Source organism: Eutrigla gurnardus (assembly GCF_963514095.1).
Source record: "Eutrigla gurnardus genome assembly, chromosome: 24".
Lineage (NCBI taxonomy): Eukaryota > Metazoa > Chordata > Actinopteri > Perciformes > Triglidae > Eutrigla > Eutrigla gurnardus.
The window spans coordinates 13222673-13250398 of record NC_139935.1 but is presented as its reverse complement, the minus strand read 5'-3'; the positions used below and the strand labels follow the sequence as shown (position 1 = coordinate 13250398).

Sequence of the window (27726 nt, the reverse complement as noted above, 5' to 3'; positions counted from 1 at the left end):
TTCAAAGAAAGAGCTTTATTGACAACACAACACACAACTGTACAAATTTGCCCACACAACAAACAAATGAACTGGCGACATTCTGTCCGAATTTGGTCAATTTTACAGCCGCCTGCGGTGCGTACAATTCGTCTCCGAGTTGTGAAGACGGCGTACTGCTTCCTGTAAAAGACCAACAACATACACTTAACAAAGCAACTTAACGTTACACTGGTTCCTCTCTCTTGTTCTTTTACAAGGCTACTATGCTACTTTTAGCTTGGACTATTAGCTTTTAAGCTACTTTTAGCTTGGGCTTGCTTTGCTAATTTTAGTTTAGCTAGCAGTCACCGAACATATTCTTACCACAATCTTGGGATTGTTCACCCGTCTTCTCTTCTTCGAGTTAACGTTAGTCTCTTTAAGGAAGGACTTCTGTCTTTCAAGGCGTTCCACGGAGAACCTCGTCCACTGCTTACTAACAGAACAGATGGGTTCCATGTCCATAGTTCCACAGTGGTGATGGGGGTGACAGCGACGAAGCCCAGCCACTCCTGGGACATCCTCAGAGTCTCCAGCAGTCCTGGATATAAGAATTATAACATTTAAACCACATTTTCTTAAGTGAAGCCTCTCAGAGCAGCATTCCTCCTGCCGGTGAACTTCTCCTCATCGTTCCCTCCACTGAATGAGGCGCCCGGTGTCTGCATCCGTCCCTTTAACGGACAACGGTGCACAGCGTTATTAATCACCGTTAGTAAATATATAACCACGGTTTAACATAAGCACTATATTATTAGTTAACGTCGGTAAAAACCGAAATCGATTCAGTTATGTGAGAGAAGATGAGAACGAGATGTCAATAAAGTAAAAAAAAAAAAAACGTAGTATGAGATGTGTTTGAGGTCACTTCCGTTGTGGCTTTTGTATTTGTGTTGTGACTTTTGTATTTGGCCTGACACCTCTGGGCCACCGTATTTATGGCACTTTAGCTTGCAATTATCCCTGCAGCGTTTAGCATGTGATTTACCGCAACAGTTTCCACACGTTCTGCTGTGGATTACCCATAAATCACTTCTTTTAACCCTGCGCCGCAATGCAACATTGACACCAGCAGATGGCACTGTCCCCATTTATGCAGGCATTTTAACAGACTATTTACAACCCGTTACAAATGCAGGCCATTATGATCTTTTTTGTTTTATATTTTATTTTAAAGTATGCTAAAAAATGTTATCACTATACGATCACTGTGCAGAAGCGAGTAACGTTACGCTGTGGTTCGAGGAACAGACTGACATCTTTCATTGACACGCTGGTTGTGTGTTGTTCCCGTGTTTCAGTTGCAGCAATAAACAAGTCCAGTGGTCCATCCAACCGGTCTCGTCTAAGTTCATAGCAGCAGAGCAAAATCAACAAGGTCACACATACAGAACAGGGCCTTACTGTTATGCATCTTTAACTTGTTCCATGTAATGTCAAACATTGGCCAGCAGATGTCGCCATATTTAACTGGATCCAAACACTGAACGTTTCCACACATTGCTTCGTATTGATTCAGTGGTTCAGAAAGCTTCGGTTTCTCCGTCACTACGTGTTGAACCGTCGTTAATAGAAGCGTGTGACGAGTTAACGGAAAGAACCCCGCAGAGAAGTACAACGTCGTCATCTGGTGTTTGGGTGGAGTTGTTCAGTTCCACTCCTTTAACGGCTACTTGTGTAGCTAGCTAGCATCGAAACAAAAGCCCAATCCCGACATCCCCCCTCACGGACTCACGCACTTTGATGCACGTTCACGTTAGGTCCCTGAGGGTTCAGGTCTTAGACCTTAGGGGGGACATTGGCATTTGGCCCAAGATGTCGCCCGTCTGGTCATTTCTCCGTTGTTGTCATGGCAACATGTGACCTTTATTGGATGCTTTCATACGGTTGTGCTGACATGAAGTGCAGACTGACGGATCCATACAGAATCATTCTAAAGTCAATCACTGTTTCAACTACAGTCCTGTGGACCATCGCACACATATTAGACAGTATATATAGCAATAATAACAATAATTATAATAATAATAAGCAGGACACCACAGGGAGTCGGACCCCATCTCAGTAAACTGAAAATACCATCACCAGTGTCTTTTTATCTTATTACTGCCATTATTTATTCCTTAATATTATATTTATAAATGATAGATTCCACTCAAAGTGGTCCAAGACTGATCACATGATGACGTGAAACTACTTGAATTTAAAAACTGGCAAAGTGATTGAGAACAATGATTTGACACGTTGGAGTCAAACATTTCTTTACAACATTAAAGAGACCAATCGGAAACGGAGACAGACTTTGGACTTTTGATTGGAGGAACTGTTTGGTCCCAGAATGCTCTCTGCCAACTCGTCAGCTGTTTGCTCTCAGCTGGAACACAAAAACAAACAATATGACAAAGTTCACAAATATTGCTGTAAATATGGTAAAAAGTGACTTTTAAATACTCACCACTTTTTTAACCGTTAGCTAAATGTGTCAACATGTAGCCGTTCATTTCAGAGTGTCACGTGAAAAAACAGACAGATACATCACATGATGTAATATATATGTATTTATTTTCATTTGCACAAAGATTCCAGAGGAGCAGTCGTTGGATGTGAGGATTCCTCCATGTTGGACTTCACCACTAAGAGCCCTGTTCCATGTTATTCTTGTACTATGGGGAGCTTTGCTCCGTTCTATTGACTGGAACACTGTTGATGATGTGAACCTTACCGTTACACTGAGCCTGCTACAGGGTCTCTGCAGGTTTCAACAAGCCAAATTTAAGACTTTTTAAGACTTTTTTAAGACCATAATGAATACAATTTAAGACCCGTTTCACATCGATACTGGCAAAAAAGTACAAAAGACTTGAAGGAAAACTGGAGGCCCGGAATTACTTGCAAATTATATGAATTTATTCACAGGTCTTTCACATTGGAATACAAAACGATTAACCTAACTAAAAACACCAGAAACCTCTGAACCAAGATTTGTTTGGAAGTTAGAATAAAAAAATTGCCAAACTATATTGGTAAACTGGCAAAACAAGTAAACAGGCAACGGCCATTATGTGTGTGTGTGCCTGCCTGCGTGTGCATGCACAAAAGAACTATCTGAGCTCTTGTCCCGTGGCTGCAATCTCCTCCACAGTATTCTTGAGCTCTGCTAATTTTTCCTTGTAGCTCCTCCTCAGAGCATTTGATTTCGTGATGAGCTGGGCCATCTGAGTGCCCGCCTTGCCCTCCGCCTCTTCTGCAAGCTTGTCTGCATCTCTGGCCAGACTTTCAGAAACCTCTTGGACAGTTTTCCTTTTTTTTTTTAGTTCTTCCAGGTGATCCTCTAAAGCCTTTCGCTTCTTTCCCTGTTCATCAGACTCCTTCTTCCTTCTCTCTTGATCAAGGTAGACGCGGTACTTGGACCTGGCTGATGCTGCAGAAGTCAAGAGCTCTTTCGTGATGGGAATCTTGGTCACCCCACCATGTTGAGTGACATAATCACACACAAGCCTGTGCGCAACAACAGTGTCCTCCTGCATGTTACACGTTTCAACTTCCTTGTTTACCGAAAAACCTCTCTCCACAGTGGCCTGTCCATGGGACAAAATGAGCAGCTTCTGGCAAAATGTCCAAAGTTCCGGATAGGGCCTGCGAAGGAAACCGTACAAGAAGGTGTCTAGCCTCTCTTGCATGGGTTGGAAGGAGGGGAACTCTTCGTTTCTGCTCTCAAGGGACAGGAAGGCCTCAAATTGTTGGAGAATGAGATCACCTATATAGACACCAGAAAAGGGGACAAGAAAAAGGGAGTAGATAAGTCATTACATTATATCAACATCCTGTAATGGTTATAATGGTGAAGAAAGTCACTGTTCTAAATTTGGTTATAATAGTGTACAATGTCAAAGCCTATTCCAATACAACACATGAGAAAATGCACACAGAACAGGTGCAAAACCATGTGGAGAAAAAATAACAAAAGTAAGAGATCCAGTAGAGGAAAAAAAAGCGCACAGAAAATTATAAGTCAACTGAAAATAGAGAAACTTGTAGAAATAGTACTACAATTGATTATGTGAATTTATGTCAATGATTGGCCTGTTACTAATAAATTATTTGTCAATTTAAAAGTGTAGCAAAAAAGTCTGGCTGTAACACACAGACTATTGACTGATCACTATGCTAGTGCCGACCTCTTACTTTTGTTCAAAACCAGAACTAAAATTCCACAACTATTCCTACCAGCAGGAACACCTCCTGTTAGCTGTTTGTCTTGCAGAAATGTCTGAACAAGACATTTCATCTGCCTCTTGCACCTGTCTTGGTCTCTGAAAATGGCAGAGGGGTCCAGACACGCCATGTGCCTAACTGTTGGATATTTCAGGGGGCTCTTCTCTTGCACTTTACTGACGATGTTTGACAGTCCCTGTATGCAGTCCATTCTAAATTGAAGGACTCTGAGCTCTGAACTGTTGCTGCTCTGAAAAGGGAATAAGCTGTAAATAGTATTGTAATGACATGTGCTGCTTGCATCCTGACTACAATTTATAAAATTATCTTTCTAAATGATCATACTACCTTGAGGGCTGACTCAGCACCCAAGCCGATGTCGATATGCTTTGGCTGGTGCCAGGTTTTTTTATCAGCTACATCTAGTTTGGTTAGCTGCAGTGTGCTGATGTCTTGCAGGACCTCTCGCTTGACAAAGCGCCTGAGTAGACTCTGTCAAAAGAGAATCTCAAAATTAGTCCCCTGTATCCACAATGCATCATTATCAAAATTCTAATGCATCAACAAAAACTGACAAATGTATCTGTACATGTATCTATTCTTCAATAACACAGTGAACACACCAATTAGCTAGGTCTTATCTATAGTGACAAGAATGCTGTGATGATCATGTGGTGTGCTTTCCATAAAAATCATTACCTTGATCAGTTCAGCCAAGTCTTTGCTGAAGAAAGGCATCACTGGCTCGTCTGTTTGATACCTCTTCAAAAAGGGATTTAATGTCCTGGCAACAGTCATGTAGAACTCTAACTTGGCCAAGATGAGTGGATCTTTCATGGCTGCTTCGATTGTGTCAAAGGATGCTGTACCCGGGTTTGGGAGTTTCTTTCTTCTCACTGCATCCATATACTGCTGAAGTGATGGCCAGACTTGAATAGCCCTCTCTACCACAGGCAAGTTCTCTATCCACCGATGACCACAAAACGGTAAGGGGAAGGTGGTGGATTTTGTGACAGCGCTGTAATCTTCTCTCCTTGCTGGTACATTGTGGAATAGGTAGTGCATGGCTCTCAAAAGTTTGTCCAGCTGCCACATGGTGAATCCACTTTTAAAAGCATTATGCAATGTGTGCAGTCCACAGCTACCCACGGAAACAAGCTGAGCACCTCCATTCAGTTCTGCATACTCTTGTTGGAAAAGTTGCAAAAATTTGAAATTCACATTGGGCCCATCCATGGAGATGGACACTAGGTTCCTGAGGTTAAGTTGCTCCACACACTCCTGAAATGAAAATAAATAAACATTAAATCTGACCATTGCAATTTTATAGTTCAAGGTATTGTCTGAGTCTTTTTCTCTTACTTCTGGTCATCAATCAATCAATCTTTATTCATATGGCACTGGGTAGCACAAAGTGCCTCACAGAGGATAAAAAACAACAAAGAGAAACAAGAAAAGAAAATCAAGAAAACCTGACCCTCCCATCCCCACATATGCATACATGAGATACATAAATACATACATTCACATACACACACACTCACACACATACACACACATAGACCCCAAGACACACACCCACACATACACACAAGCTGTCACTAAAGAGTGGTATTTTTATCTAGTATGTGCTGATAAGGAAAAAAATCATGAAAAATAAAAATAAAAATTATGCAATGCTATGTTCAGTATTTCTGGTATTATGTCCTGATGATAAGAAAAAAAATCATGAAAAAAGTTTCTTTTTAAATTATGCAATGTTACTTACCTTGACATGTTTCAGTAAGTCCTGAGCCGTTGCATGCCCCATAAACTGGGATCCGAGGTACCTTGACTGGACCCGCTCGCCTTCCCAAAAACGCACATGCAGGTCCAACTGCTTGGTCTTGTTCGTTTGATTCAGGCTTTCGTCGAACATCAGCACGAACGGTCCCTTAACTTTGGAGATGGGGTCTCTCTTGATGTAATCGGCTAATCCAAATCGCGCTATGTACGCCGTCTTGTCTTTTCCACACTTAAATGTTTTTGCTATTTCTGAATCCGGGAACATCATCTGGAACAGCTCATCAATGTTCTCATTACCAGTATATGACTGGTGCTTAGTTACCGTATGAAAAGTCCATAGCACCTCCGCTTTTAGTGTCGGCGTAGACCCAAACGCTGTCCGGAGATCGACTGGAGTTGCAGCAGACTGGGTCGCGCTGGACCTTGATGCTCCGGCTCCTGATGTGGAGCAATAGTGGCTAATTGGCGGCGTTTTCTGCTGGCATTTTATGACCGCCTTGTGCTTCTCTGATTTGCAGTGGGACTCCAATGCCTTAACGCCCAATGTTCCGAGCTTTAAAGTTTTCTTGCACAACGTGCAGTTCGCTTCATAAGCGTTTCCCTCCACCGGCTTCAACCATGCACTGAACTGCTCGTTCTGAAGCCACAAATCATTAAACTTGCACTTACCCATGCATGCAAGTGCTGTAATTCGCCTCTGTTTAATGTTTTCTCCGCTGCTATGCTAACTAAGCTGTCACAGAGCTGCACCGAGCTGCGCGCGCAAAGCAATTGTGACCGGGCAGCACAGGTAGCCTACATTTAGTTCCGCCTCGTAGTTAGGTTATAGCGTCCTCAAAAATCGAAACATTTCAAAGCGAGACTGAAGTTTATCCATGTTTTAAGTAAAAGTAACGTCAATAGATTTTTAAGACCTTTCAAAATCGTATTTAAGACCCTTTATGAGATTTTAGGAGAATTTTAGACATTTTAAGGCCTTACATTGAACTCATTGGATTTAAGACTTATTTAGACTTAAATGACTTCATGATAGAATTGTGAATAAATAGTGAACGGCACGTCGTAGTCTGTCTTCTCTTTAGTCTGTCTTCACAAATCTCAAACAAACCAACACGCTGAACAGATCTCAGGCTCCTCCAACAAAACTCCTTAAATGTGTCCAAAACTAAATCACAGCACTTCAAAACCACAACGTACCACATGAAATAGTCTAGAAATCAAATATAGGCAGAAAATGGAACATAGAAACATGAAATGAGAGATTTGTGGTCGATTGTAATTCCAAAACAAATATACAAAGTCAAGATTTCAATGTTCTACTTCAACTGCATCGACCTGCTGCATATGTTTCTTATGTTTATGCAGATTGTTTGCTTAGTTATGACCATATTTCTCATCAAAATCTGTTCAGTACAAAAATGAGCAAACTCCCTGAGACAGATGCTTCATCATTATTCTATATTCAGACTTTTATTTTGAAATTTACCTTGGATTTACTGATCATCCCATGGCCTCATATTTGTTAGTTTTTTTTGGCATTTTTGTTTCATTTTGCTTTTTGCTTTCTCTTCTCATCATATAAAACATGGTCATGAATAAAAAGTCACGATAAACAACAACATTCCTTAAACTAAGTCAAATGACCTCAAAACTTATGAAAAATAGCAAAATCAATACAATTGTTATGAAATTAGCAAAATGATTAATAAGAGTAAAATCCTGAAATACAAAATCAAATACTTGTTTATAAAGTACAACATTAAGTCAACACTTTCAGTATAAAAATATGCCAAATTCTTATGAAATATGAATATTGGTTCATCACAAAAATAAGCTGTTCATTGTGATTCTCTTCAGCTAAATGTGTCCTGCTGCCCAAATCGACTTCACAACAACAATGAGCCATGTGAACCACAAGGGGGCGCTGACGTGAAGTCATGACATGTGACTAAAGGCCCCTACACACCGCCCAGACGTCCAACTGCCTTATCCGACCACTCTCCGCCCACTCTGTTGCCTCTCGTCTGACCCGTTCGGCAGAAAAGGCGAGGACCAGGATTTTGGAGGGGATGCGGTGGGAGATGGGAAGCCAGTGAAGGTTCTTTAGGACTGGGCTGATGAGACGTGCGGCTGCGTTCTGGACCAGTTGGAGTCGGTTTGTGGAGCTGGAGTTGATGCCGTGGAGGAATGAGTTACAGTCATCCAGACGGGAGGAAATGAAGGCATGAATGAGGATGGAGATGATGAAGAGGAGGGGGCCGAGTACAGATACCTGGGGAACACCCTGTGTGACTGTGGCTGAGGAAGAGGTGTGGTTATGGAGGGAAATAAAGTGGGATCTGTTGGAGCCAGCTGAGTGCGGTACCTTCCATACCGGGGTCTTGGAGCCCGGAGAGCAGAATGTTATGGCTCACGGTATCGAAGGCTGCGCTCAGATCGAGGAGGGTGAGGATATTGAGGGAACCTGTGTCAGCAGAGGTGGAGGTCATTGAGGACTTTGACGAGGGCTGTTTCAGTGCTGTGGAGGGGGCGAACACCACACTGGAGGGGCTCAAACAGGTTATTAATGTGGAGATGGGATTGTAATTGTGTCATTTCTACTGTAGATTGGAGTCCAGTGAAGCTCAGACCAGCTCTCTCAGTCTCCCCACCCTAGGTTGGCTGGTCCACCCTTTTCAATCTCAGAGCATGATGTCAGAAGGCTGCTCCACCATCAAAACATCAGGAAAGCGGCAGGGTGCTTACCAGGGTGAAGTAGAACAGCTCCCCACTGACCCCTCCCACCCAGCACATCACCTGTTCACTCTTTTACCATCAGGGAAGAGGTACAGAAGCATCACCAGCAGATCCTCACGCTTCAGAGATAGCACCTAGCTCCAAACCCCCCACTTCAACATGGACATCTTTTCATGTCCAGAGTAATAACAATATAGTAGAAATGTGATGAGTCATATTTCCAGAGGAACATGCGTATGAACATGAGCTGGTGTCGGTGTGTTAGAAACCCATGTGGATGTGAGAGGAGCTCCTTGGAGGTGCTACTCTGCTCCCCGAGCTCCTTCCTGTTCAGTCGGCCCTCCTTCAGCTGCACCAACGCCCAGGTTGTAGTAATCCGGCTCCACGTCCTCCCGTCTGCCCGGCTTCTGCCCCCTGCTGGCCTGGAGAGACGTGACAGCACACAGACATGTGACTTCCTGCATGGCTCCTCTCTCCAGGTCAATGAACACAGACTGAGTCAGTGCTCTCAACAACAGACATGTGTCAGTACCTTAAAGTAGAAGTAAAGACCAACGTTCACCAACAGCAGAAGCAGCGGCACGGTGACCACTCTGATGATGACAGGTCTCAGATCTGATGATCAAACACATGGACAGTCATCACATGACTCATCATGACTCCAACAGCTGCCATTCAACACAAACTAGGGACCTGGCATTCTGTCCTCCAGTCCATTGTTTGCTGTCACCATTTACAGACCTGGTTTCACTTTGTTCACTAGATCAGGGCTGGATTCCAGAAAGCAGGTTTAGTTCAACTCTGGGTTTGTTAAGCCTGAGAAGAGGGACACTCTGGGTCCTCTGTTCCACAAAGACAGTGAACCTAAATTTCCACCTAATAGATATGGAAGCACATTGATTGGAGCAGCCTGACGTCGGGACACGATGTTCAGAATCAGAATCAGAAAGGAGTTTATTGCCGAGCATGGGCAGACTGGCAATCTGGCATCAGATTAAAACCATAAGTCTTAGGCTGCCTGTTTTCACAATATTCTTCTGCTTCATTTTCAGCTGCAGCCACATTATTTTTGTGTCTGTGGGATTAAACCTAAATCTAAAAGAAGATTATTACATTTCACTTCTTCCAGTCGTGCTAATCAGGAATTGAACAGTCAGCTTACCTACGACAGTGACAGAGAGCAGACGGCTCTCAGAGGAGAAGTTATGAGAAAGAACATGGACGTGATAAACACAGCTGTAGCGTCCCTGGTGGGCGGGCTCTGCAGCAGGAAACAGGAAGTGGGCAGTGTGATTGACAGCTGGCTGGGTGTAGTTGTGTGCTGAGTTGGAGGAGGTGAAGGTGAGCTGGAAGGAGCCTCCTGGGTACTGTGGCTGGACGGAGCAGAAGACGATGAAGGTGGAGCGCCTGAACGCCTGAAACCCCTGCTGCTGGGCCTCGGAGACCCCGTCCATGGAGGAGGACACGGAGATGTTTGGCTGCAGCAGCAGGTCTGTAAAGACAGAGAGATGATGAACGGTCACATGAGGCTCGTTGGAGATGAACTGCTCCTCGCCTGGAAAGTAGACGAGATCAGGCGGCAGCAGCAGGAGGCGGAGCCTAAAAGCTGCCGTCCAGTCCAACACTTTCCAGCAGCCTTCATAGACGTCACAGGAAGTCATAGAAACAGTTACATCCTGTTAGATGCTACCTGTAGTTTGTGAACACGTTCAGATTGATATATTTGTTCATAATTAATTTGGATTTATTAATATTTGTTTATAGATATCAGTGGAAATGTGTGTATGTTGCATTTTATTCTCTCCTTTCCTCTTTTGATGTCTGCCTCGTAAAGTATGATGTAACTACTTGTTTTGATAAGTGCTATAAATAACTTATTATTGTCGTTATAATTATGGTTATTATTATTATCAAACACAAAAGATGTTTGAAAACTTTTATTGCACAACATTAGACTTATAGCCCACGATCTAGCGTTAAATATTAGAATGAGATCAAGATATGCTGTGGAAACAGGAAGTGATGTCACAGGTCAGACAGACAGACAGGTGTGTCCTGCCAGGTGAAGCTCAGCAGTCTATGGAGGGTCTGAAGCTTCCAAAAGAACTTTACAGTTCAGTCCAGTGAAAACCACTGACTGTCACTGGGACAGAGGAAGGAACATACTGGGAACCTTGCTTTCATAGATGATGTCATAGATGATGTCACTGAGGGGCTTACCTGAGCAGGTGAGATTCAGGATGGAGGAAGAGGAATCTGATGTTGGACACTCCCTCAGAGTGGATCCAGAATGAACACAGTCAGACCTGATCCTCCACACAGGTCTTCTTGAGGACTCCTCTCTCCGTCCTACAGAAACAGCAGAGCCACAGTCCAGCTCTCTACAGACAACAGCTGCTTCCTTCAGGGTCCAGCCATAGCCATACACTGGTCTCCAGTCTCCCTGTCTCACCTCCAGTGTTCCAGCACAGCGACTGGCTCCTCCCACCAACCTGACAGGCTCTGAACAGAAAGAAGAGAGTCGTCAGTCAAAGAGCAAAGTGAGTTTGATGAGAACAGAAATGAACCAGATCAAAGCTGCAGCTCCTCTTCTACCTGAGCAGGTGAGTCCAACAGCTTTGCCAGGTGAGCAGGTGTTTCTATCTGAGCCTGAGCTTCTACAGTCCAGGAGAGCAGACTCATGGCCTCCACACTGGAACTCTTTGGTCCACGTTGGAGCCCCCACGTCTCCATAGAGCGCCCCCTGGAGGACTGAAGGAGCCCCACAGCCAAGCTCCCTACAGACCACCTCTGCATCCTGCTGGTCAAAGTCAGCTTCACACACTGAGGACCACCACTGGTTGGACTGGTTGGACTTCACTTCCAGTCTGCCTGAGCACAGACTAGTCCCATTCAGCAGCCTGACAGAGTCTGGAGAGATGATAGAAGATCAAATAGAGAGAGAGAAAAGACACCAGACACCAGAGAAAAAGATGTCATGAAACTATTCAGTGATTCAAACTGGACTCAAAACAATTCCACCATCAGTTCATCATGAACACCAGAACACATGGTTACAACACCACAGCCTGCAGCCATGTTCCATCACATTCCCGTGTACTCGTGGCTTAAGGGTGAAGCTGATGTGGTCTCTGTCCCACTGTGACACCGAGGTCCACAAGCAGACAACACAACACTTCACTAACTGTGGATGCTCCACGTAATAAGGCAGGGAGACACCAACTGTGCCACGTTAACACCATATCAGCCGTGTGACAAAGAAATGTGTTGCACTCTCTTCACACAGCACTGCTGTTGCAGAATAGTGGGGACGTCCATGTTCTCCCTCATGGTCCTCATGCAGCCGCTAACCTGTGATGATCACATTAGAGCTGCACAGTTTGATGTGTGCATAAAAGCACCAGATGGTCAACGCTTCATCGGCCATCGAGCTCATTTAACACTGAATGAGTCAGGGAGGATTCAGATCCATCTGGCAGATAGAAACAGATGAAAGGGCCCGGAGAATCCCAGGATGCTGCTGCAAACATGTCTGCCACTGTCATCCCTCTGAGGAGAGCCTTGGATGAGGACATGACTCTCTTGCAGTGCACCTGAATGTCCAGCGGAGGCTCCTCTCCTGCTGCACTGGAGGCTTGTGTGATTAGGCCTCACGATAACAAATTTTGCTGGGCGATTAATTGTCCCCGAAATTATTGCGATAAGCGAATATATTGCAGTTTTGAGACCATTTTCAACTGATATAATGATAATGGCATAATAATGCAAGTACACCCTTTCAAAGATCAAAACGTTTATTTCTAAAGAATATTTCACATGAGAACTGGAAAACATTTTAAATATCCAAAATAAGTATACAAAACAACCAAAAACAATAAATAAAAGGACTCGCAATCTATTTTAACAAAAAATGCACTTGAATAAAAACAAACACAACCGAAACAATATATAAATTAGATGTTAACTAACATTACCACAGTGAAGCTGGCAGCAGCCACACGTTACAGACACAGTCTGTGTAGCAGGTAAAACACCCTGCCTACGGACACTGCGCCTCCGTTCCCCATGTAGTTTAACTGTCTGAACGATACTAAAGGGCAGCATCTCTTTAGCGATGAAGCGAAGTACACACTCTGTGAGTGCGCACCGTTTTGCACTGTCCTGTTGGTACTTTGTTTGTCGACTAAACGCCAGCGTGATTGTGGACTGCCGGGAAGACGGGGATGTCCCATCTGTAGTATTTTTTTTCGCCACCTTGGAAAACTGCATCAGATGGTTATGCTTTAGGTGGAGATTCAGGTTTGTTGTATTCCCGCGTTTAGTTGCTATTCTTTCGAACAAATGCAACATACCCATGGGCGTAGGTTTAGGGGGGGACACATGGGACTTGTCCCAATCAATATGTTAAAGATCCCCTCCAGGCATGTTTTTAAGTATAAAATAATAATCTGCAATGCCTAATATTTTGTTTAACATTCTTTCCCCAAATAAAAAGTTAAAAAAAACTCTGAAATTGGGCTCTAAGGACATCCACTGCTCTCTCCTCATGGAGAATTCTGAGACGCTGAATATTCATGATATGCAAATACCACGCGCCCCGACCACCACAGCTGCTTGCGCTTATGCTGGCGCTTCTATGTGACCGGTGGATGAACGACAACAAGATGGCTAGCCGAAACATCGACGAGATTCAGCCAGGGTACTATGAACCGACACGAGGATGGATGCGTCCGATCGATAGGCCCAACTAGAAGGTGCGAAACGCCGTGGCGGGCATGCCGGCCGCACCGCATTTCACCGGGGTGCCGCCGTGTGCGCCCGCCTCGCGCCTCGGGGAACGACAGTGATTGGTTGGTTGTATTTGCGCTGTACATAATCTCGCTTGCCATGATTCGTTTGAATTTCAAATTTCACAGAGGTGCACAGAAATCTCCTCCTTCAGGAGAGGAATGTGAAAAAACCTCTCTAATGACAAAATCTGCTCAGATACAAGTCACTATAGTCAGTGTCAGACATTTTAGAGGACAGAAAAATAAGAAAAACACATTTTTGAGTGGAGGGGGACTTTAAGATGACAAAATTGTCCACACCAATATTTCAGCAAACTCATTTTTGCGTTCCAACGGCCAGCACCATGGCCAGGACGACAGTACAAGACACGCCGTCATTTGATTGGCTGAAAAACCGAAGGGGAGGGGGAAGGGTTATGTGACACGCTACATATGCACGCTACACGCAAGGGACGCGAGAGTGAGAGAGAGTCAAATCACACAGATTAGCAGAGGCTGGCAGACAAACGAGCGGGTGTTGATGATAACGGTCGGGGCTGTCTGCCAATACATACCCCATAAAAGGCCAGAGTAAAACATTTTAACATTCCCTTTGCTCTTCAGCATGTACATGTTTACCCCTTTTTGTACTTTGTAGATCAGCTATGCCACCCAAGAAGAAGAAGAAAGGGGATCTACGAGGCTTTTTCACAAAGCAGAGTGTAAGTAGTGCTAGCCACACAAACTAGCAGTGGTAACGTTAGTGACCAGGCTTTCAAATTTAGATTGTACCGTGGAAAATAGTATTAACTGGTGATAGTATATGTTACCCAGGATATTGTTACAGCTAAACCTAGCTTCTGTAATCGTTCAACCAAGGTTAGGAACATTGATTAGGGGTGTGCAGCACGGATAGTGGCATAGAAGTTGCTGTATCATGATAGAATGCTAACGTTACGTTACCAAGTCACTGAATGTTAATTAGCCTACCTTAAGTTAGAATACAGTCACAATAAACAGTGGATCTGAGACATTTTCGTTTCTATATTCTGTAATGTATTTGTGAGTGTAGCCTATACAATGCAGAGAAATAAAAGGGAGACCACCAAATTCACAGGTTAATGAAGAACTGTCATTGCATTGCTGGACACAAAAAACGTGTTTGGCAATGTAAATAAGTTAACACTGTTGGTTATTCAAATATAATGAATCATTTTTTGATTAATAATATCCAAATAACTATTGTGTACAATATGGTAGGAGGGTTAAACTTTCTAGCCATAGGACAGGCTACAAAATGAATGAACCATTTTGTATGCAGGAAACACAGCATCAAACCACTACCGATATATAGAGCAGGCTGAGGAAACACCATCAGGGCTTCAGGTGAGGTTATAATTAGGCTATGTCAAATTGTCAATTCATTTGGAGTCATCAGCATTGCTCTTTTGTTGTAGGATGCTCAACCGATCATCATATTTATTCCAGCATGGGTTATTTTATTTATAGGAAACTCAGAGACCCAGTACAGATGCTTTAGGGCAGGTTGAGGGAGACGCAGCTGGACCTTCAGGGCTTCACAGCCAGAGAGACAAATGCTGTTTTGACAGAGCCACGCCTTGTGAGTGACCTCTGTAACGAGCAAACAGCTGCTGTCTCCTTCTGTTCAACATCCATCCATCCATTTTCTACCGCTTATCCTGTATTTAGGGTCACGGGCTTCTGTTCAACATGCCAAGCAAAATAAACTTCATGTATGTGGAACATTTCCTTCCTGGTGGAAGCACAATGAGCAACACGATGCATTAGCAACCATGGAAGTCACAGCCACAAACACAGCGGATAAAACCTTTGACATCAGTAATTACAAATTAAAACAGACACATAAATGATGCATGTGAATCAAATCCTTTAAAAAGTAGGAATTAAATAAATAAAAAGAAGCAACCAACTAGTTAGAATCTATAAGACAAGTCAATAAAAAGCTAAAGGATAAATACAGAATAGTAAAAGCCACAGGTGACATGTAGGTTAAAACCAATAAAAAGAAAGAACACAATAAAAGTAAGTCCAGACCTTCAATCAGACTCCTGGACGGTGCCGCTAGAAAGGAATGTTTCCAGTTTAGTTTTAAAGGACAACAGCATCGGGGCTCACCCACCATGATGAAAAGCTAAAGGCACTTTCACCAGTTTTCCTGGAGAGCCGGGGAATAACCAGACGGCCTGTTCTAGACCACCTGAGAGGTCTGGCTGCTTGGTACCTCACAAGCCTGTCAGAGAGATATTGGGGTCCCAGACCATGTAGGGTCTTAAAAACACCATTAACATGAACAAATCAATTCTAAAATGGACTGGAAGCCAGTGAAATGACCTGCGCACAGCTGTTATATGGTCCTACTTCCTGTTTGTAGTTCTCTACTGAAAGGAGTTTGGTAAGACTTTAGATGGAAATGAAGGACGAGAGATGAAAGGTCACATTTACCCTCCGTTCAACAAGATGGACCCTCAAAACAGGAAGTGATGTCACAGGTCTGACAGACAGACAGACAGACAGGTGTGTCCTGCCAGGTGAAGCTCAGCAGTCTATGGTGGGTTTGAAGCTTCCAGAAACCAGCCCACTTCTCTACATTCTAGGACGTCATTGTCCTGGAGAACTTTACAGTTCAGTCCAGTGGAAACCACTGACTGTCACTGGGACAGAGGAAGGAACATACTGGGAACACTGCTGTCATAGATGATGTCATAGATGATGTCATAGATGATGTCACTGAGGGGCTTACCTGAGCAGGTGAGATTCAGGATGGAGGAAGAGGAGACTGATCCTGCACACTCCCTCAGAGTGGATCCAGAATGAACACAGTTAGACCTGATCCCCCACACAGGTCTGACTGAGGACTCTCTCCGTCCTACAGAAACAGCAGAGCCACAGTCCAGCTCTCTACAGACAACAGCTGCTTCCTTCAGGGTCCAGCCATAGCCATACACTGGTCTCCAGTCTCCCTGTCTCACCTCCAGTGTTCCAGCACAGCGACTGGCTCCTCCCACCAACCTGACAGGCTCTGAACAGAAAGAAGAGAGTCGTCAGTCAAAGAGCAAAGTGAGTTTGATGAGAACAGAAATGAACCAGATCAAAGCTGCAGCTCCTCTTCTACCTGAGCAGGTGAGTCCAACAGCTTTGCCAGGTGAGCAGGTGTTTCTATCTGAGCCTGAGCTTCTACAGTCCAGGAGAGCAGACTCATGGCCTCCACACTGGAACTCTTTGGTCCACGTTGGAGCCCCCACGTCTCCATAGAGCGCCCCCTGGAGGACTGAAGGAGCCCCACAGCCAAGCTCCCTACAGACCACCTCTGCATCCTGCTGGTCAAAGTCAGCTTCACACACTGAGGACCACCACTGGTTGGACTGGCTGGACTTCACCTCCAGTCTGCCTGAGCACAGACTAGTCCCATTCAGCAGCCTGACAGAGTCTGGAGAGATAATAGAAGATCAAATAGAGAGAGAGAAAAGACACCAGACACCAGAGAAAAAGATGTCATGAAACTATTCAGTGATTCAAACTGGACTCAAAACAATTCCACCATCAGTTCATCATGAACACCAGAACACATGGTTACAACACCACAGCCTGCAGCCATGTTCCATCACATTCCCGTGTACTCGTGGCTTAAGGGTGAAGCTGATGTGGTCTCTGTCCCACTGTGACACCGAGGTCCACAAGCAGACAACACAACACTTCACTAACTGTGGATGCTCCACGGAATAAGGCAGGGAGACACCAACTGTGCCACGTTAACACCATATCAGCCGTGTGACAAAGAAATGTGTTGCACTCTCTTCACACAGCACTGCTGTTGCAGAATAGTGGGGACGTCCATGTTCTCCCTCATGGTCCTCATGCAGCCGCTAACCTGTGATGATCACATTAGAGCTGCACAGTTTGATGTGTGCATAAAAGCACCAGATGGTCAACGCTTCATCGGCCATCGAGCTCATTTAACACTGAATGAGTCAGGGAGGATTCCGATCCATCTGGCAGATAGAAACAGATGAAAGGGCCCGGAGAATCCTAGGATGCTGCTGCAAACATGTCTGCCACTGTCATCCCTCTGAGGTGCCTTGGATGAGGACATGACATGAAAAACCCCCATTAACATGAACAAATCAATTCTAAAATGGACTGGAAGCCAGTGAAATGACCTGAGCACAGCTGTTATATGGTCCTACTTCCTGTTTGTAGTTCTCTACTGAAAGGAGTTTGGTAAGACTTTAGATGGAAATGAGGAACGAGAGATGAAAGGTCACATTTACCCTCCGTTCAACAAGATGGACCCTCAAAACAGGAAGTGATGTCACAGGTCTGACAGACAGACAGACAGACAGGTGTGTCCTGCCAGGTGGAGCTCAGCAGTCTATGGAGTAGGGGTGGGGAAAAAATCATTACTTAGATGCATCTGTCAGACCTGGACTAGAAGGAGGACTCAGGCGCAGAGTGAGGACAGTAGATCCAAGCTTTTATTTACAGGTTCACACGAATTCCAATAAACGAGTGACAACACAATGGCTATGAAAATTCACTAGGATCCTAACCTTAGGAAAAGGGGAGAGAGAGGGAAGGGAAAAGGGAAGGGGAGCGGGGATAGGGAAGGTGGCGGACGTACAAACACGACAAAGGAAAACGCTCCGCAGGGGAGGATACAAAACAAAAGGCTAACTAAATGTCTACTCTAACAGGGACTAAATTATAAACTTTAACAAACGAAAGACGCTCCAAAAGGGAGGACACAAGACTACTACAGGAATATCAAATATCGAAAAATAGGAACAACACGAGAACACAAAACGCTCCAACAAGGGAGGAAAAAAAACGAAGCACTGAAAGGCTGAAAACAGAAAACGCTCCTAAACGAGGAGGACAAAACTATTACGAGAAACTATCTATGAACTAGGAACTGAAAACTTTAACAAAACACAAAATCACTCGTCTCGAGGAATACCTGAAACACTGAACAAAGAAGACTTGGACGCGATCGAGAGCTGTGGTCATGGGCTAGATTCAGACGTGGGACGAAATACTCTGGCAACGAGACAGGGGAAGACACAGACTATATAGACATCAGGGAGGGGAGCACAGGTGACAACAATCAGGGATTAGGGATGAAGTCAGACCGGAGACACATGAGGAAGGGCAAGTGACCTGAAACGAGAGGAGAGTTACTTTTCAAAATAAAACATAAAATTCACAAGACAGAAAACCCAAGACAGGACACCCATCACCGCTGTGTGACAGCATCGTGATGCGGACGATTCGGAATCGATTCACAATTGTCAAAAATGGATTATTTTTATTCCGTATTGTTTACGGAACACAAAAGGTGGAACTCTGAAATGCAGCGCCCGGACAGTCTGTGGCGTTACACATAACAGAGACACGGCTGAGAGAGAAATCCCACCGGCACCCGCTGCATTTACACCGATAATGTTTCATCATTCATGGCTGAAATAAACACTATTACTGCTTTGTACATGTTGTGAAGTCCCGGACACACCAGGAAACTAAACGGCGTCCTGTCTGAGTTTCTACCTTTACCCAGAGGGGGATCGGTGAGTCTCATAGAGCTGCATTCACAGCAGCGGTCGCTGTCAAAAAACCACGTTGTGATTTATTTACCATTTAAAGAGAGTATGCCGAAGTAATGACGATTAGTAAAAAGTCTGAAGTCATGGTTTATTAAGTCTGTCCGTTAAGACGATACAAAATAACTTTACAAATACCTAAGCTAGGCTAACACCGTAGCCGCTACGTAAACACTGAACATAACGTCGTCTCGGCATAAATATGGCAGAGACCTTGTTGTTGTTGGGTCTCTGTATGAGACGTAAGATACTATCCCACGGGAGACCACAGACCGCTACGCTGTGATGTGTTGAAATGCAGCTGCATTGATTATTGCATTGAAAGCTTTTTATTTGTATATCGGCTACAGTTCACTGTTTTCTCTCAGGGATAAGCTCATCGCCTGTAACAGGAGGACTTTGTGTTCATAGGAAGTCATTCTACTTGTGACAAAGAAAAGCCTTTTCTTTCATAATATATGAGAGAAGGTAATTAACCTGTTGATTTTCTTTAATAATTACCACAAAAGAAGAAAGTGACGAGCAAACTCTGAGTAGCAAAGTCAGATTTAATTTGTTTTTTTTTAATCATGCATGGAAATGTACAAAAAAAAAATTGTTGTATCAAGATGCATCTATAATCGGTTTATAATCAAATCGTGAGGTGCCAAGAGATTCCCACCCCTAATATGGAGGGTCTGAAGCTTCCAGAAACCAGCCCACTTCTCTACTTTCTAGGACGTCATTGTCCTGGAGAACTATACAGTTCAGTCCAGTGGAAACCACTGACTGTCACTGGGACAGAGGAAGGAACATACTGGGAACACTGCTGTCATAGATGATGTCATAGATGATGTCACTGAGGGGCTTACCTGAGCAGGTGAGATTCAGGATGGAGGAAGAGGAGAATGATGTTGCACACTCCCTCAGAGTGGATCCAGAATGAACACAGTCAGACCTGATCCACCACACAGGTCTGACTGAGGACTCCTCTCTCCGTCCTACAGAAACAGCAGAGCCACAGTCCAGCTCTCTACAGACAACAGCTGCTTCCTTCAGGGTCCAGCCATCGTCATCCACTGGTCTCCAGTCTCCCTGATGTCTCATCTCCAGTGTTCCAGCACAGTGACTGGCTCCTCCCACCAACCTGACAGGCTCTGAACAGAAAGAAGAGAGTCGTCAGTCAAAGAGCAAAGTGAGTTTGATGAGAACAGAAATGAACCAGATCAAAGCTGCAGCTCCTCTTCTACCTGAGCAGGTGAGTCCAACAGCTTTGCCAGGTGAGCAGGTGTTTCTATCTGAGCCTGAGCTTCTACAGTCCAGGAGAGCAGACTCATGGCCTCCACACTGGAACTCTTTGGTCCACGTTGGAGCCCCCACGTCTCCATAGAGCGCCCCCTGGAGGACTGAAGGAGCCCCACAGCCAAGCTCCCTACAGACCACCTCTGCATCCTGCTGGTCAAAGTCAGCTTCACACACTGAGGACCACCACTGGTTGGACTGGTTGGACTTCACCTCCAGTCTGCCTGAGCACAGACTAGTCCCATTCAGCAGCCTGACAGAGTCTGGAGAGATGATAGAAGATCAAATAGAGAGAGAGAAAAGACACCAGACACCAGAGAAAAAGATGTCATGAAACTATTCAGTGATTCAAACTGGACTCAAAACAATTCCACCATCAGTTCATCATTTACAGTTTTTCTCAATTGCTTTGCCACAATTCTCAAAAGATAATGAATATTTTCTAAACAACATGTGTAAACCTCCAAACCACTGGCCACTGCTTCACAACAGATTATCATTTCTCATTCTTTTAAATAATTTGCAAATATTTTAGCACATATATGCAAATGAGTACAATTATCTACAATTTGCACAATTAATGATTGAACATATCTTGCTGATCAAAACTGATTATGTTGTTTCTCAGTTGAATAGTTGTTCTCTTCAAAACATGTATGAATTCTTTCATGGTGTGAGTCATCACATGTACAATAGTCCGTTCAACTGTCTAAATGTGTCAGCATATATACTAGGGGTGTCAACGTTTAATGCTAATGCTAATGCTAATCCCATGAAATCAAAGCCATTGTAAGTGGTTGCGCATGGATCCCGTGCTGTTACTATAAGCCAACTTTGCCTGGCATGAATTACACTCAACTGTTGTACATATAATACTACACACACATGGCTTGATGTTGTTTTGAAGGAGCGCCGTCTGCATATATTTCTAGTCAACACTCGACCTGCATCAGCGCATGTGAATACGAGCGGATCTGTGCGAGCAGGCAGCGCGAGCGCAGCGGATTTTGGACGGAGACACACAGCCGCATTTTGATTATAAAGTACCGGTCCGGTCCGGTTCCGCTCACACCACGAGTCTGAAGAGTGCAACAGCTTATCCAAATACAGTGTCAACTTTCCGAGTTTTCAAAGTAGAAAGCGACATCGTGGTGGTTCAACGAGGCGGACGGTCATCAGAACAACATCAAGAACGTACACGAAGAAGAACGTAGCGGGGGCGCGCGGTGAGGGTTGTTGTGGCCGCGCGCCTTAAGGAGCAAGTCTCCACTGTGCTGCGCGGAGATGAGAGAGGGCAGCTCATATCAGACACTATACGGCATTTTTTAAGGTTTTTTTTCACTAAACGGGCCAGTAAATATTCCTTCGCGGGCCGGATACTATAGCCGTATATATTGGTGAGAAATAAACGAGGAGGAGGGAAAATGACGTGTAAACGGTTATTGATTTTTCTAAACGGTTAAGATTTATTATTGTATCGTTGACACCCCTAATATAAACCATGAATATCATCAGTGGTGGACAGTAACGGAGTATATTTACTTAAGTACTGTACTTAAGTACATATCCAGAGGATTTTGTACTTTACTTGAGTATTAGATTTCTTTGGTACTTATTACTCTTACTTGAATACATTTCCAAGACAAATACTTTTACTTTTCAAGGGCGTAGAATTGGGTAGGGACGCTAGGGACACGTCCCTACCAATATTCAGCCGCTACTGTGTAGTCACTATCAATACAACCGCTGTCCGTAGTGTTTAGTCAATGATTATGGCACACAGAGGGTTATGTCGGTCTCTGCTAGAAGTCCCGCCTCTAACCTAAATACCGCTCCCTGATTGGCTGCCGGTTTCTCGCTAACTTACATGTGATTGGCTGTCCCCACTGTCACTCTTTCTGCTTGTTAAAACTACCTGCAACCTGCTAGTTGGACCGGAAGAGAGACAGTGCAGGTTATCTGCAGGTTGTCAACATGTTCGGCATTTGTTCTTCCTGGGTCACGTCAGCTAGATGGATATTAATATCAGTGGTGTCATTTACATTTGTGTTTGTGTCTGTTTGTGTTCGTGTACGTGTGTACGTGTGTGTACGTGCGTGTGTGTGTGTGTGCTGTCCAGGATTTGAAGGATGTCAAAGAAAAGAAAAGTGTATAAGAGACTTCTTTAGGAGTCAAAGTGTAAGTTATTTCAAGGGTGTATAGGTAGAGGCTCAACAATACAGATATTGAATAAAAGAGAATATTTAATGCCAAAGAGATACACTTTGTTAAAGTTATTTTTTCATTCTTATTTTCATGTATTTGTGTAGAAGAGAGCAACGGTTTAAAAACACAAATAAAGAAAATTTGTGGTGGAAATACAATAAAACCTCAGATTCTAGATGATCATGTGATTTTATAATTATCAAATATAATTAATTCATATTAAGTAATCTTAATATTTAGTAAAAGCCTTTTTTGCTCAGGCAATAACTGTACCATCAAGCTCTATGATCATTGTATCCCTAATGTATCTGTTCATGTCATGCATCAACACATTGTGTAAGGTGACAGACTGCAGAGAGGCTGGAGGAGGTAAGGAGAGGCTGGAGGAGGTAGAGGAGGAGAAGCTGGAGGAGATGAAGGAAGAGAGGCAGGAGGAGATAGAGGAGGAGAAGCTGGAGGAGATAGAGGAGGAGAGGCAGGAGGAGGTAGAGGAGGAGAGGCTGGAGGAGATAGAGGAGGAGAAGCTGGAGGAGATAGAGGAGGAGAGGCAGGAGGAGGTAGAGGAGGAGAGGCTGGCGGAGATAGAGGAGGAGAAGCTGGAGGAGATGAAGGAAGAGAGGCAGGAGGAGGTAGAGAAGGAGAGGCTGGATGAGATGAAGGAAGAGAGGCAGGAGGAGGTAGAGAAGGAGAGGCTGGATGAGATAGAGGAGGAGAAGCTGGAGGAGATGAAGGAGGAGAGGCCAGAGAAGGTAGGGGAAGACAGGCAGGAGGAGAAGGAGAGGCTGGAGGAGATAGAGGAGGAGAAGCTGTAGGAGATGGAGGAAGAGAGGCAGGAGGAGGTAGAGAAGGAGAGGCTGGAGGAGATAGAGGAGGAGAGGCAGGAGGAGGTAGAGAAGGAGAGGCTGGATGAGATGAAGGAAGAGAGGCAGGAGGAGGTAGAGAAGGAGAGGCTGGAGGAGATAGAGGAGGAGAAGCTGGAGGAGATGAAGGAAGAGAGGCAGGAGGAGGTAGAGAAGGAGAGGCTGGAGGAGATAGAGGAGGAGAAGCTGGAGGAGATGAAGGAAGAGAGGCAGGAGGAGATAGAGGAGGAGAAGCTGGAGGAGATAGAGGAGGAGAGGCAGGAGGAGGTAGAGGAGGAGAGGCTGGAGGAGATAGAGGAGGAGAAGCTGGAGGAGATAGAGGAGGAGAGGCAGGAGGAGGTAGAGGAGGAGAGGCTGGCGGAGATAGAGGAGGAGAAGCTGGAGGAGATGAAGGAAGAGAGGCAGGAGGAGGTAGAGAAGGAGAGGCTGGATGAGATGAAGGAAGAGAGGCAGGAGGAGGTAGAGAAGGAGAGGCTGGATGAGATAGAGGAGGAGAAGCTGGAGGAGATGAAGGAGGAGAGGCCAGAGAAGGTAGGGGAAGACAGGCAGGAGGAGAAGGAGAGGCTGGAGGAGATAGAGGAGGAGAAGCTGTAGGAGATGGAGGAAGAGAGGCAGGAGGAGGTAGAGAAGGAGAGGCTGGAGGAGATAGAGGAGGAGAGGCCAGAGAAGGTAGAGGAAGAGAGGCAGGAGGAGAAGGAGAGGCTGGAGGAGATGAAGGAAGAGAGGCAGGAGGAGGTAGAGAAGGAGAGGCTGGAGCAGATAGAGGAGGAGAAGCTGGAGGAGATGGAGGAGGAGAGGCCAGAGAAGGTAGAGGAAGAGAGGCAGGAGGAGGTAGAGAAGGAGAGGCTATAGGAGATGAAGGAAGAGAGGCAGGAGGAGGTAGAGAAGGAGAGGCTGGAGGAGATGAAGGAAGAGAGGCAGGAGGAGAAGGAGAGGCTGGAGGAGATGGATGAGGAGAAGCTGGAGGAGATGGAGGAAGAGAGGCTGGAGGAGATAGATGAGGAGAAGCTGGAGCAGATGGAGGAAGAGAGGCAGGAGGTAGAGGAAGAGAAGCTGGAGGAGATGAAGGAGGAGAGGCCAGAGAAGGTAGAGGAAGAGAGGCAGGAGGAGAAGGAGAGGCTGGAGGAGATGGAGGAGGAGAAGCTGGAGGAGATGGAGGAGGAGAGGCCAGAGAAGGTAGAGGAAGAGAGGCAGGAGGAGAAGGAGTGGCTGGAGGAGATGGATGAGGAGAAGCTGGAGCAGATGGAGGAAGAGAGGCAGGAGGTAGAGGAAGAGAAGCTGGAGGAGATGAAGGAGGAGAGGCCAGAGAAGGTAGAGGAAGAGAGGCAGGAGGAGAAGGAGGGCTGGAGGAGATGGATGAGGAGAAGCTGGAGGAGATGGAGGAAGAGAGGCAGGAGGAGAAGGAGAGGCTGGAGGAGGTAGAGAAGGAGAGGCTGGAGGAGATGAAGGAAGAGAGGCAGGAGGAGGTAGAGAAGGAGAGGCTGGAGCAGATAGAGGAAGAGAGGAGGAGGTAGAGAAGGAGAGGCTGGAGGAGATAGAGGAGGAGAGGCAGGAGGAGGTAGAGAAGGAGAGGCTGGAGCAGATAGAGGAGGAGAGGCCAGAGAAGGTAGAGGAAGAGAGGCAGGAGGAGGTAGAGAAGGAGAGGCTGGAGGAGATAGAGGAGGAGAAGCTGGAGGAGATGGAGGAGGAGAAGGAGAGACTGGATGAGATGAAGGAAGAGACTTGACAATAGTGATCTGACAGAAATCTGCCAGCAGTTCATTTCTGTTACAGACCGGCGTGGGCATGTTTGGCTCTTTCAAATAGAAACAACCAGTGGACACTAATCTGCTTGTATTTAAGTATTAGTGACAAACACATTTACATTTCATTTATATTTATTTACAATGTTGTATTGTATTTATGTATTTCCAATGTTGTTGATGGACAGTAGGCTATGTTAATTGACAGTATGATGCACAGTAGCACTACAGCCCTGAAGCCCTGCACTAAAGAGTAAAGATGAGAACTCTTCGAAGTTGCCTACTTGTCTTTCATTAGTTGCTTTAACCTATAACATCTTCATGACGTGAAATTATGATTGCTCGAGTTAATTTCTAGAAAGGCTGAAAAGTACTCGTTACTTTCAGGTCTGCTCTTTTTTTTTTTCTTTCTTTTTTTTTAAAATACTATTGAACACAAGCTGTGTTTGTCAAAGAAGGAAACCTATCACAGTGCACGCTCTCCACTGGGATCTACGTAAAAGCAGAAATACGTAATCCCTCCCCATAAGGATACCGCCAAAGTAGCCATGCTCTCCACTGTGTTTGTCAACACAAAACCGCGACAATGACTGAGTCTCAGACTGAGTGTGATAATGATCCGGAGGAACTTTCAGAACATCCTTGGCCTTATCTGGACTCCATGTTTGAGTTTTACAGAGTAAAAAACATGGACACAGACAAACAGTCATATATTTTCCAATGTGTATTGTGTTTGCCGAAGGAAAACGACATCTCTGCTTTCAACAACTCCACGTCCAACTTAAAGAAACACGTTGACGTAAGTTAACCAGACTTTCACCGTGTGTTTTTCCTATTTGTCTCGGTCAATGTCATCGTGTTGTGAGAATGTGAGTGTGTGTTGATCACAAAAACTACATTTTGTAGGAAGTGGCACTGTGTGTGTGTGTGTGTGTGTGTGTGTGTGTGTGTGTGTGTGTGTGTGTGTGTGTGTGTGTGTGTGTGTGTGTGTGTGTGTGTGTGTGTGTGTGTGTTGTGGTTTGAAACGGAGACGGACAAGACAGACATGGGGAGACAGAGTTTGTTGTGCTCCTATATTGTCCTTCCTGTAAAGACAAGTGACCTCAACATTGAGTTATTGAAAGCAGAGATGTCGTTTTTTGTAAAACAGTGATTCTCAACCAGTGGTGTGGGGACAACATTGGTCTTTGAGGGGGTTCCAGTTCCCAATGATAGAGAGTTCGTTGGACGGTGCAGGTTCATCTGGTTACAATTTCAATGATTGTTAATAAACATCTGCATCTGCAACATCTGCTGTAGTCCTGTGATCCCATTCATTTGATTTGAAATGTACTCTTACTCTTACTTTTATTTAAAGTAAATTTAATAGCATGTACTTTTGGATACTTAAGTACCTTTAAAAGCAAGTACTTTTTTACTCTTACTCGAGTACCATGTCGACTGAGCTACTTTTACTTGTCACAGAGTAAATGTTGACCAGTAGTATTTGTACTCTTACTCAAGTACTGGGGTCGTGTACTCTGTCCATCTCTGAATATCATTATGTACTATGGAGTATTTTCTAACGTCCACTAAACTGGTAAATTGTCTGTCAGGAGAAACTTGAACTTCACTAACCAATGAGGAGTTTGTCCCATCTTACATCAACCAATCACACGTCATCTCCAGTCAGCTGACAGGTGCTATTCATGAGTACGGCTGTTACCAAACATATTTATAGAGCTGGACTACAACAGAATAACCACAATGTCTGAACGTGGAGGAACCTGCTCAGGTACATCATGAACAGGGCAACTGTAACCGTTTCCATGGAAACGTGAGTGCAGTGTGTAATACTGTAAAAGAAACTTGTACTGATGAAATCAGCATGTGGATAGTATTCAGTTTAGTGTTCAGTTCACTGGACAAACAGAACATTCTAGTAGAGGAAACATTCAGGGTCAACTAAAGAAATAGGACAAACCTGAAATGTGGATATAAGGAACATTTCCAGGCTCCACTGCCGTCCTGAAAAACATCTAAACATTCTGACCACCATTGTTTCCATGAGGTCAAAGGAACTTTTCATTTGGAGGGCAGAGACTTTTTATATGAGACACTCACTTTGTTTTGAAGCACGACTTCAATGTTTTGAGTGAGTTCTGACCTTTTGCAGGTGAGTTATGGTGTTGTGTTGGAACATGGAAGCTATTTAGACAAATCAGGTTCTGAGAATATTAACAAAGTTTCAAGAGATGAGCCAAAGAAACTGAAATAAACTGTAACACCAGAACACATGTTTAGAACACCACAGCCTGCAGCAGTGACACACAGCAACATTACTGATGATGTCATAGATGATGTCACTGAGGGGCTTACCTGAGCAGGTGAGATTCAGGATGGAGGAAGAGGAGACTGATGTTGCACACTCCCTCAGAGTGGATCCAGAATGAACACAGTCAGACCTGATCCCCCACACAGGTCTTCTTGAGGACTC

At 44.6% G+C, this 27726-nt stretch overlaps 1 protein-coding gene across 1 annotated transcript; it reads right to left on the bottom strand.

Annotated features, from left to right (window-relative positions):
* Window positions 1-8124: 8124 nt before the first annotated feature.
* On the bottom strand, window positions 8125-27702 carry LOC311010074 (CD5 antigen-like; the record flags this gene model as incomplete). Its single annotated transcript, XM_084004555.1, has 7 exons — window positions 8125-8186; window positions 8387-8539; window positions 9310-9372; window positions 16747-16995; window positions 20014-20298; window positions 20392-20706; window positions 27609-27702. Coding segments are annotated over 7 exons (1221 nt in total), but the record flags the coding sequence as incomplete, so codon positions are not given.
* Between the last annotated feature and the right edge of the window lie 24 nt (window positions 27703-27726).